General features: G+C 32.8%; 1 protein-coding gene across 2 annotated transcripts in view; it reads left to right on the top strand.

Moving 5' to 3' along the window:
* Nucleotides 1–13,138, top strand: part of LOC136977061 (T-box transcription factor TBX20-like) — a 35,810-nt gene that overhangs the window by 17,518 nt on the left and 5,154 nt on the right. Inside the window, exons 3-5 of one of the 2 annotated variants that reach the window (XM_067272499.1) lie at nucleotides 263–680; nucleotides 9,947–10,220; nucleotides 12,911–13,075. In XM_067272499.1, coding sequence (XP_067128600.1) covers nucleotides 263–680; nucleotides 9,947–10,220; nucleotides 12,911–13,075 — 857 coding nt within the window. Of the gene's footprint in view, nucleotides 1–262; nucleotides 681–9,946; nucleotides 10,221–12,907; nucleotides 13,076–13,138 lie in introns of both variants that reach the window. The other variant, XM_067272498.1, reaches the window with a different exon arrangement.

Raw genomic sequence — 13,138 nt, 5'->3', positions numbered from 1 at the left:
CCACACACACACTTACACACACATACGCACATACATACATAGCAAAGCCGGCAACATGGGTGATCACCTTCCTGTGTGGTATTTTCTTATGTAAACGTGTTTCTTTCAAGGGAAAGATCCGCCCGGTTGGTTATTTTAGAAAATAAATACATATAGCGGCCGCGTTTAATATATCCACCTTAGCAAATTGTAATTTAGTTCTAGAGATAAGGATCGTAATCTGTGTAGAATATACGTTTAAAATCTGATTATTCTTCCGCAGAAAAATCAATGGAGCAACCTCTAGAAAATATATCAATATTAACAGACACAGATTCCACTAACGCAATAACGACACCGTTCTACAGGCACACTTCACCTTCATCACCCACAGACTCCGATCCTCCGGTATCTCCAGCCATTTCTCCCCACCAGAACGCATCATCTGCGAGTATGAGGTCTAATTCTCCTCCTATCACGGACGAAGCGGCAGACAGCACCACGGTTGAAGACAACGATCTATCTCCTGCCCCTTCATCCTCATCCGGCAAGAACCAGACCAACAACCCTTACGCCGCTGCACTTAAACCGCAGTGTAACTGCGAGGAGCTCACCAAAGTCGAATGTCATCTAGAAAATAAAGAACTTTGGGACAAATTTCACGAATTGGGCACCGAAATGATCATCACCAAATCAGGGAGGTAAGTTTCTAAATGAGAAAGATCCGTCTCTAATTCGGCCGCTCTTTAAGCTAATTTTAACAACTTTTACATTCGTTTTTATCCACAAATTTACCCAAATTCTATTATTTTATCATTTCTATAAGTAAATAAACGTAAATTTTATTTATTTTTCTCTTTTTTTTTTTTTTTTCTTTTCTTTTCAATGCTCGCTCATACGCTTCCCTTCGTAAACCTCCATATTCCATCATTTATTTTTAATCTATGAACAAACAACTATACGCTTTATTATATTTAACATTATAAACAATACATCTACTTTAATTTTAAATTGTTACAAGTCAATGTAATTTATATAGGCTGTATGAAATTAAGCAAACATTTAATTAATCATGATAAAAATTACAAATATTCGAAGATATTATCGGAATAAAATGTAATTTTCTATAAAATATACTGGTATGTTTTGACAGTTATCCATTACTTAATTAATATTCGATTAATCATCGATTATTTATTAATAAATCGTAATTAATTTTATTAATTTCGCGTATAGTGTCGCCATCTGTCCGGTTGTAACCGCACTACTGTAAGGGGGGTTTGAGTCTAAGTTGGCCTTACATTTCAAACACAAGGAACGTTACTTAAATACACAATTTTTTAAATAAAAATTACACAAATCTATTCACAAAAAACAGAATTATTAACGTTTGCACAGGTAGTTTACTTAGAATTATTAATCTAGCTACTGAAAACACTAAATTGCATGTTATAAGGGATAGTGTGCAAAATTTTAGTATCATTCTAATCTAATGCCTTTTGTGCCTGATACATATACAAAAAAAAATTCAAAGAATAATAATAATCTATTCATCAACGCAATTTACATTGAAAGAAATTCAATAATCGCGGACAAACATACGGACTAATAATAATAATAAATAAATAAAAAGAAATGTTTAGATTCTCAGCTGACTCATTTTTGTCTCTCTAAATCGAATTTCGTAATAATCGTTGGGTCCTATCGTGACGATGGGACACACGTGACCCATCGTCATGGTGACACGTGAATAGAAAAAAACACTTTGTCACCATTTTCTTTATCTCCTTATTCGTTTTCTCCCATAATTTTTCCCTGTCAATATTTATATAAAGGGGGAAAAAAACTGGCAGACTTTGAAGTTCCTCCTCCTCCCTCCAAATATCACGTTAAAGTCTCGAGATTCGAAAAGAATTCTGTAAATCTCCTTCCAACTTTCACGACTATCTAAATTCAATTTTCTAGTCGCTGCATTCGTATGTTTATTGTTTCCCAAGTTTTAGATTTGAGAAACGAAATTCTCAAATCTCCTACATTTATTGTTTCCCATGTTTTAAGAGCTGGAAATTCTAAGTTTTATCTTATTTTTTTAAAAAAAAATTCGCCATTCAAAATTGCTGTTTTCGAATTTTTGTGATTCAAATTCCATTTTTAAATTATATATTATTATTTTTTATTTTTTCTAAATTTTCTGTATTATATGGGAGGTTTTCTGTATACGCAATCTTTAATATTATCTGGGCTGGACTTAGACTTGTTGTGGGCCTAAGCTATAACATATAATAGGCCCTTTCTGTTTTGGGGCCCTGATCAATAGATTCGTAACGCTAGGCCCTTTATTTTCAAATCTGTCCATAAATTTTCGTAATTTCTACATTGAAAATTTTCTTTAAAATGTTGTGAATTTTTAATAAATTTTTTAATATTTTTTATTAATTTAATTTAATTATTATTAAAATTTTTAAAAATTTACGATTAGAAAATAGAATTTTTGAAGCTTAATTTCGACATTTTCTTTCATAATTTTCCAAATTTAACGCTTGTTTACCTTCGAAATCAATGGTAAAAGCTACTTTATTAACTTTCGAGTCGACTTTAACCAAAAATTTATTAGGATATTCCAGATCCTTAACCTCAACAAATGTTTTTCTAACAAAACACCATACAAAATTAATTTTTTCTTCAATTTTTTACGTTCATTAGTGCAATAACACTGTTTTTTTTAACTTGTTCTCAAACAAATAAGACAAGAAAAAATACATATTCTTCAGCTTCGATGGCAATCATTAAAATGAAAGACATTCATTTATTTTGGATTAATAAAGAATCGTGATTAATAAAATAAGATTAATCTACCAAACCGTTGACAGTTCTATTGTATTAAGTTTATTGTATTCATAAGCTCCTCGAGTTTAATTAGATAAATTATCCATTGTTAAATCTGTCTCTATCTTATCAATTTAATATATGTATAAGAGATTGGTGCGTAAAGGTTTTTTTTTTTGAAGAATTTCGAAGAAAATTGTAAATTCCAATGGTGTTATAATTTGTCAATCGATTAATAGACAGCATCGGATATAATTACAAATCGCCAACCCAGGAAATTCAGCAATTTCCCTCCTTCAAGACTCCTCCCAGCACCCAACCTCTCCGAATAACAGGTCATTCACCTAAGCTTCAATTAATCGTAGGGTATTAGGTACAAGCTCCGGTTTTCAATACTCTTCTAAGGAGGAGGTAAAAGTCTCTATATCGTACAATTCATATGATACTTGCATAGCAGACGTGGTTGTCCGGTCAGTTTTTACTTTGTCGGCTGTCTGTGTATAATCTTTATAGCCTGCCAACTCATCTTGACTGTATTAAGTCATCCTTTAGGCTGGCAAGATAAGGACTGAAAGCCTTTTCTCATTAACCCTTAAAATATCTTTCCCCATTCTTAGCTATTAGTTGGCTATTTCTATACAACTTTTGCTTCAAACTTGTATAATAATGTTTAAGTTCAAGTAGGCGTACAGGCGTGCATAAATCTCTTCCCTACCCTAACCTTAGGTCGTTTAAAGATAAATTCTTTCATTGTTATTTTTTTAATTTTTTTTTTTAAATTTTCTTTATCAGAAAATCACGCAACGTTAACTTCTTCCTAACTTGATTGTTAGAGTAAAATATGATAATTTATGGAAGAATGCGAGTCAGAAATGCCTTTTGTATGTAGCAAATATTCTAGAAGGGTTGAGCCACGCTATCATCGTATATTAAAATATTACCGATTTAATTAAGCGTATTAAAAGGCATTAAAATCCTAGCCGAGTCGCGCAGGCCTATAGACGAATGTGTCAACACGGACATTATCTTCACCGCTAAGAAAACCAGTCTAACCTGACTGGAGCGTTGTGGCTCGATGCCAAAATATTCATTTTATTTCGGTTTAGAAACATTTTATAATCAAAAAGTTGTTGACAGATTGTGAATATCTTAGAAAGCAAGGTGAGAGAAGGAATATCACAACCTCTTTGATATTTTTATATTCATTGTGGCTGTCGTAAGCGATGAGAAGTCATCACGAAGTACCCGAATGGAATGGAAAAAAAGGTTACCATAACAGAAAGTCGTCGTGCGTGTATGAAGATTAAGAAGCAATTTTACTTCCGGAGAATACGTTAAAAGTAAAAAAGACAATGTAGGATTCAATAGGAAAGAGCCAAACGGATTTGAATTTCGACCACCCGCGTTGTTTCGACAGGTTAGGAATTTATCAGCGTAAACATAAAAGTGCGCGCGACGCTTATCTAATGAAATAATTATAGTGTGTGCGAAAAATGGGACGTCCGACATGTACAATTTCTCTCGATTGTCCACCACTAATTTTCCACTCTGCTGAATCCCATTGATGAAACGTACACAAAAAGTCGGAGCAGTTTTAATTAAATCTTTGAGTGAGTTACAATTCTCGACTCCTGGAATGACGTATAAGATGAGTTCTGTAGCGCGTGTAGAAGGTTTAAACCATTTTAAACGGAGCACGGGATGACATCTCCTGGGAGACGATACACGAACGTACTGTACTGTACTGTACTGTACTCGGACTCTCCGCTTAGCCATTTTCTGCACACTTAAGTTTACAGAATGACAGATCCGGAACTCACTGGTTAAAAGTTGAAGGGAGAATTGAAGAAGGGCTTGCCTGGGGACTTGATTGCAGCATCAATGGGGGATAACACTAATAATTCTCGTAGAAAAACCGTGGGACACATTTAGCCCGCGGCCGCGTATGACAGAGTGCGGCTCGGACAGTTGGTCCGTCCTTAATGGTAGATCAGACAGATGGGACTGCACATACTGGCAGGTCATTTGTTCCAGCCGCAGCTGCTACAGACAGCGGTACTTTTTACTACCGATGACAGCAAGCCGCTACCATGTCTAACGAACCGCTACTGATCCTTCGAGGAGTCGATGTTCTGTACACAAACAAAGAATAACATTTTTACTACTTCTTAAAAGTCTTCCAAGAATTGCCTTTATTGCCTTCCATTTTTAAATCTCTCTTCAATGTTTCAAAATACTTACAAAATACATTCATAATCTCTTACGTTCTCTATGTTACCGGCAATCGAAAAGAGCCTATATTTAAAATTGATTTATACGAAATAAAGTTGTTAAAGTAGGAAGAAACCTCTGAGGATAACTGTGATGATCGTATGAGATGATTTTTTTCCTCCTCTTATTCTAAAACAATGCAATAAATTTCGAGTAGATGGCAATATTGATCTCTCCTTGGTAATGATGAAAGAAAGAATTTCTTTTGAGTTTTTCATCATTGCCAAAACTGAGAAATGATTCTGTTCTAGGTTTTCACTCAATGATTTATTACTTTCGCTATCGCTGGAATGGATTTGTAACTAGATTTATTCAAAATTTAAACTGGTTGTAGCTTGATTTTCTCTTGATTGACGTATCCACTTTGAAATTTAATGCTAGCTTTCCTCGCTGTTAACAGATAAACTCGAATAACCCGTTCTAAACTCGCATTCAAATTTAGATATACTTAAGCTTTATGCTTCATTTCCTTTCCATTTTCTTTCAAATTAATAAATTCTAATTTATTTATTTCCAATAATCCGTAATTTACGGATAGAGCAGAATCTTCTTCGGATTTAATAGAATAAAATCATTCTATTAATAATTATTACTCGTAAGAAAATGCTGACGAAAAAAGACACATCAACTCCAAAAAAATCATTAAAAAAATGCAAACTCTAGTTGCATTAAGTCACTTATCCAATTAGGCCTGTGTTTAAGCCTGAAGCTCAATTTGCAATATAATCTACAGTCTAGGCTCAGTTATGTTGCAAACATTAAAACATTTTCCTAATTAGGCCTATGTTACAAACCAGATTTTTTTTCTATCTCAAACCTATTATATCGAAATTTGATATTATCCGTAGTTGAATTAGACGTAACTATTCTCGATAATATAATTAAATTCCGCTAAAGTTTTGGCATGAGAGTTCTCTTATGAAAGCATTTAGAGTTAATTATCATGTTTCGACTGTTTAGAAACTTGTAACAATATCAGTAATTTCATCTCAATTAGGCCTACTACAAATTGTTGCATGATTTAGACATAACAATATTAGAAATGGATGTTTAGACATTCCCCCGATGTAATTTATGCAAAGTAATTATTAGGCATTTTAAGGGGCATTTCATCAAGCTTCTAAGATAATTCGCTAATGCTTACGATCATTTTGTAAACTCTAACAGCATCACTCCTGGTCATCAAGGCGTAAAGAATTGCACGTTGTTCGAGCAAGTTTATCCATAAACTGATTAAAGATTGTTGTTAACGGTAAAATTTATTAAAATTTCGCTACGAATAAATTATTTTGATACGATCAACTATACAGTTTGCCCATAAGAAAAGCAAAAAAAAAAAAAAAAAAAAAGAAAGAAGAAGAAGAAGAAGAGAAAATATTTTGAATTGCATTACATCCAAATACACGTATTACACTAGAACGTGCGGTCCTTCCATCCCTGAAGGAGCCATTTTGCAGAATAATCATGCAACGTAACGATGACTCCGACAATCTCTCAAAACAGCGCAAAGTGCAAATGCAAAGTTAAAATAAATTCTAAAATCTTCGGACACAAAAAAGGACCACTGGGAGAGACTGCAACGTTTCATTTTTCTAAAAGAAGGAGGAAAAGAGAAGCGGAGAAAAAAATTTTGTATCGTAAGAAACAGTCGATGGGGAACATTTTGGACTGTTACGTGTCTCGCCTTCCAGAATCCCATTACATCTACGAGAAAACAGGAAAAAAAAGAAAGAAAAAAAAAAAAGAAAATAATAGACGGCAATTGCTAGGCACGGTTGTTGCAGTTAGACTTAGTGATCGGATTCCGACCATTACTTTCTGTAGACCTTCAAATACACATCGTACTGTCCCTCCGGACTGTGTGTGATGCACTCAACTCTAGTAAGGAGATGAGATTCCACCTTCAGTAAGTGGATGGCGAGTTTGCTGGGTGTGAAGGAATCGTATGTAATAGGGGATACTCTGGCACAACCGACTTTGGTTGACCCTCAACACGTTTTTTTCTACCAGCAATTTTAGGTAACATCGTGTCTACAGTGGCCTTTGCAAGCATTAGTAGATTGTTCTGCAATTCGGGACGAATATTAAAACTTCTTATTACGCATTTCTTAAATTTAAACAATCACGTAACTCGTAAAATGTTTTTTTAATAAAAAAAAATCCTGAAAATGGAATCAAATTTACTTTATAAATTGGTGGATTTCAACGTTGTTACCGGTATTTTATTTATTCTAAATATCAATTATTGTTTGGAATGTATTAAAAATCAATTTCGTCGCGGTTATAAAGGGGTTTCTTCTCTAGTTAACGTGATAAAAATGAATTTCGCCGTCGTTGTAAAGGTGTTTTTCTCCAGCGAGAGCGATGCGGCTCCTTCAGAAATATTTAATTTGCTTGTATTCCGAATCATAAGCTAACTATAAAAGTGTACGTGAGGACAATTGTAGAGGATGCCTTTTTTTTTCTTATCTCTCAGGAAGCTTACTTATGTTGACAAATAGACGAGAGAGTTTCGACGCGTCGATTAGCACTGCACAGCGACTTAACGTCACGTTTAGCAACCAGACAGATTGGTTCGATTCGATCTAACAGGGCCTCTGAGACGTATTAAGAGTTACAAACCTTATATCATTCATTACGAGTTTCAAGGGTTTTTATTTTCTAACTTATTTCTCTACTCGAATCTCTTTACCTTTACCGATAACTTTAAAATCCATTCAGACTTAACTCTTGCATCAGCAAGCGACAAGAAATTGCTATAATCAGCATTAGTACGTACTTCGCGGACGAACCGATGTTTTCCGAAGCTTTTAAATTTATTTTTTCTGTAAAATATTGTTACTATTTTATAATATATGTTGTAAAATGACCAATTGAAACATTTATGAGGTGAAGTGCACAATCTGATGTTCCTGTAAAAGGCGGGGAAGGTGAAATAGGTGAAAGACGTGCGTGAGATGGTAGATATTTCCAGCAGCTTTCTAGATAAGTTGGAAGACGATGGGGAGGAAAAAAATAAGTAAAAAAAAAAATAATACTGTTTGCAGATATAAAAAATATGATAGAAAATGAACCATTTTAAACAGGAGTGCTGACAGAATATGGTGCAGAAATAGTGATCGCGTGTTTGCACTCAAAATCTATAGCAACGTCTGTAGCGTGTCACATTCTAGAGTATGTAACAGCAAGTTCTAAAATGCGTTTAGATAGGTTACACCAATGCATATCTAATGCGGATAGTCTGTGCTGTAAGAAGGTGATTCACGGGACCGCCAGATGTAATTCTAAATGGAAGTAGCCCCGTTACACGCTTTGCATGATGTTCTTGGATTGATTTCTATATTCGTTCAAAGTTTTCTAAAGTTGATTGCAATTACTCATATTTTTCTCTTAATAATTTTGCTAACTAAACGTTAAACTTCTTAAATTTTTTAACTACTTTTATATAAATATTATTTTATACCGTGTGTTGAGGATTTATTAACTTGCTTTAAATTTATTTAACTCACTCGTAATTAATTTAAAATGTCTTAATCTTTGCTTAAAAACTTCAGGAAGGAGTTAATTACCGTATTATTTTGCTTTTTAACTTGAATATTTTGATAAATTTGCGCCTATAAATAAATAAATGCTGTAATATACTTATTTAGAGTGAATTTATTATAATTTGCATAGATTTTTTTCATTAAAGTTGCTTAGAACTTGCTGAAGTTAACGCTTTAAAACAATTTATTCTATTATTAGAAGCTTAAACAAAATTGGAGCTGAAACAATAGAGCTTTAATGCATTCAGATTATATTACACCTTCGTTTCATATAGACTAATACACAAGTATATGGATTTATATGATAAATTCTTATAATTTAATTCAATTTAGATAAATTGTTAACGATTGTAAAAACTAAATTATCTTATTCAAATACTTAATTATATTTTTATCGCATTCAGAGCCATCGAGGGGAAGGGGGAAGCTGGAGATTTTTACCTCCATTACGGGCCCGTAATGGTTCCTACATCTATAAAATTAATGTTACTTTTACTAACACAAAATAAAATATTTAATACTGCTTTACATTAATAAGAAATTACACGAGAAATTACAAAAGGGGGGCCGCTCTACCCGGGCCTCATACAAGCACTCGACGGCTCCGATTATGTTTCTACTAATTTTGTAAAGAATAATGAGTATTCTATATGACTCATATTAATATTTCTTAGTGTACCTGTTTAATTAACTGATTTTTGGGCCCACCTTGTATGTAATAAAAGTTAATTTCATGCTCTAGTTTCTCTCTAAACTTTTAAGAATTATTTACATATTAAGAACTATATATATATTTTTACATATTACAAAGTCTGTACGTCTTATATTCTCTCGTATAATTAAATTTAATCAGCATTTTAAGCGATTTTCGCATAAGAAACCTTCTAAACACACGTAGATGCATAGTGCAGTAGCAATTCCCACGCTCTAGAGGTCACCGTTCTCGGAATTTTTTCCTTATTTAACACTTATTTTTTTGCAAAATTTGCATAATACAAAATATAATTAAGCTCTATTCTTAATTTATTACATAATTTTAACATTAAAAATTAAAATAAGATTAATAGTATAAAAAATTCGCTAATTGAACTATTTAACAATAATTTTATTTATTTATTTAAATTTAAAAGTAAAGTAAAACTTTTTTTTTAAAATTTAAGTATAATTTAAAATTTTAATATAAACATCGCGAACAGAAATAATAATAATAATAATAATAATAATAAAAGAAGCAACGATGTCAGGTAAAGCTGTCACCTCTAGCACTTTTTACCATTAAGTAGCAGGACTTCACAAGTACAGACATCTGTCACAACTAATTGCAGGAGGATGTTTCCTACCCTGAGGGTCTCCTTCACCGGATTGAACAGTGAAGCCAAGTACGCTGTATTACTGGACATTGTCCCCGTGGACAACAAGAGGTATCGCTATGCTTATCACAGATCTTCGTGGCTTGTGGCTGGCAAAGCGGATCCACCTTCTCCACCTCGTCTCTACGTCCATCCCGATTCACCTTTCACAGGGGACCAGCTAAAGAAGCAAGTGGTGTCTTTCGAAAAAGTAAAGCTCACTAATAACGAAATGGATAAACAGGGGCATGTAAGTTTACATGTTTTTCCATCTTAAACGTCTCGTCTCGTATATGTATATATATAACACATAAAAACGCGTCACTGTTAAGCTTTATTAAGAATTACACAAGTACACGATGTTAAATTATTATTAAAATATTTAAATAACTTCTAAAATCCTCCAGAAGCTTAAATTTTGCAGAATTTTACACCATACCCGAAAGGGGTTCTCAATACGAAAGGAAACAGTTTAAAAATAAATTAAATTAATTCTTTTTCTTCTTCTTCTTCTTCTTTTTTTTTATAAAGCGAGATTAAGATGTTTGACCTCTACAAGTTCCGAAGAAACGTTGTTCACACGTTTTTCTCACCTTCCTATAGTATAATTTTAAATAGTGTTTAAACAACGATGCGTTACAAATTAATACATTCATTTTATGTATGAGTGATTATACAGCAGAGTGGGAGGATCGGAAACAATACTTTAAGACGTAAAAAAGTCGCTTGTAAATAACATTTTTAACCTTTTTTTTTCTTTCTTTCTTTCTTTTTCCATTCAGTAATTTACAGAATAACAATTAAATATTTTTGAAAGACCGATTGAAATTTTGGAACCGTTCTCTTAATGAAGTTAAAGCTGAAGTAAAAAAAAAATCACAGTCGGCACTTTTCATTATGATCTAATTAAACAATGCTAAACTGTTGTAAAGTTTAAAAGAAAAAAAAAATTAAAAAATACAAGTATATTAAGAATTAGATAGAGAATTTTTCTTCTTTTTTTTAAAAAAAAAGCATAGAAAATATTAACAAAAATAGAAGTGTAGCGTCATTTTTTTTTTTCGTTTCTTCGACAGTAAAGAAATCGAAGACGTGACCCAACTTTGCTTGTATCCGCAGGACTATTCCATTAACTAAAAAAGTGATTAATATTTCGACGTTGGACGCGCAATTTACTGCACAAAGTATATTAGATCGAGGCAACGTTCATTAGTGATGGATGATTGTGAGGCGAGCAAACACACACGTCGATTGAGCTGCAGGTGAATAAAGAGAAACGATGTTGTGTTGAAGCCATCGCGCCATTGTTTCACCTTCGTTCTTTAAAAAATGTATAAAGTGTCAGATTTAAACTTGATTTAAAAATTGCTAACTGCCTTTACAAAGTTATTATTACATTAGTTTTAGGAGTAACTAAATTTCAAATAAAATGGCGACCGTGCTTAAATATGTAAGAAGTAGAGGAAAGAGTTTAGAATTATTATGAGGGAGGGGAAAAAAAATAAAATAAAATAAAATAAGAATTTTATAAAATGCAACGTTATAAGAATGGAAAATGGTGTATTCATTTGCGTTTTTAGTGCTGTAATTTAATAATCTGCAGCGTATGGAGAAAAAGAAATTAAGTTAACAATGAGACAGATCTTATTAAAATGACATAAAATCATACTTAGCAACACCTCTAAAAGATGTAAAGTAGAAGAATTTGCTAACTTAACAATAAAATATAATGATAAAGTTGCAAAATATAGCAGTAATGATCATATATTTACAAATATATCGGCTCTAAATACGATAAAAATATGAATATTTCTATATTTAAACATATACAAAACTGCATTTTTTTAAATGCGTTAATTAAATACCTCATTTAAATAATGTTTGTATCCAAAATAACAAATTAATGTTCGTAATTTTAAAAATTTATTTATAATTTCCAATTAATTTACTATATTTAAGCTTAAGATAAAGGGGAAAAAATAAGGTAAATAAAATATTTAACATTGCTTTATTAAATCCGCGATGAAAAATTACAAATGAAAAATAAATCATGAATTAATCATTTAAACAAACAGAATGCATTCTAAAAATTCAAAAACTGACGTATATTAATTGTTTAAAAAAAATATTAAATAGAGCAATTTAACAAAATTTGTAATGTTAACTTTACTTAATTTAAAAACAGGTGTGAAATTTTTCAAAAAAAAAGGAAAAAAAGTCGTTTCAACTAACAATCACCTGTAGGTATTTCAACGTCTACTCCATTTGATCTATCGCAACCAGTTAATAAACGATAAGATATACCGCAAGGAGAAAAAACGGCGTCTCAATAACTTCAGAACACATCCTTCATTTCCGACATCTCATCCTACGGAAAAGACCACACACTCGTTTCTTAACATTTCCTTTCAAGTAGGGAGTTGAATAACCCCGTTTGTTTTCACACACACACACACACATACAAACACATACGTACACACAGACACAGACACACATACACAGAACACATTCAAACAGATCGCTTATTAATTTTACCGGCACTACTCCTGACACATCGGCGTCTTAGTGTCGCATCTATTGACTCCTTGATTTAGTCTAATCTGCGCTACAAGTGTGAAAGTTTGGCTTCGCGTGACAACACACCATATTTCAGTTGGGCGTCACGTGATTTGCTCATCTTCCCCTTGTTCCCCACCTGCCAATCCCGCTTTCTTTTATTCTCCTCGGGCCTTTACTTCGGTGTGATAGCCGTCTTGGGGCGAAGTACAGCCTTGTACAGCACCTACCCCAAGGCCATCGCTTGCAGCAGTACTGTTATATCGAACTATTTCTGATATTTTAATGAAATATATCGCTATTATTCGTTCGGATGGGGGGGATTATAATAATTATTGTTAATATCTCCTACAAATATTAATTCATTCTTATTCTTTCCAGCAGATCGTACTCAACTCCATGCACAGGTACCAACCTAGAATACACATAGTGAAGAGGAAATGTCATAGTCAAAATTCGGTCATCACCGATTTGGAATCTGAAGAATATCGCACTTTTATCTTCTCTGAAGCTGTTTTTACCGCTGTGACAGCCTACCAAAACCAATTAGTATGTATTTAACACATCTACTGATTAGATTATTATCTTTAATTCTTTTTTCGACTACTTTGA

Source organism: Centruroides vittatus, unplaced genomic scaffold (assembly GCF_030686945.1).
Source record: "Centruroides vittatus isolate TY-2023 unplaced genomic scaffold, ASM3068694v2 contig_439, whole genome shotgun sequence".
NCBI lineage: Eukaryota > Metazoa > Arthropoda > Arachnida > Scorpiones > Buthidae > Centruroides > Centruroides vittatus.
The sequence above is the reverse complement of the archived record's forward strand: the minus strand, read 5'-3'. Positions and strand labels throughout refer to the sequence as shown.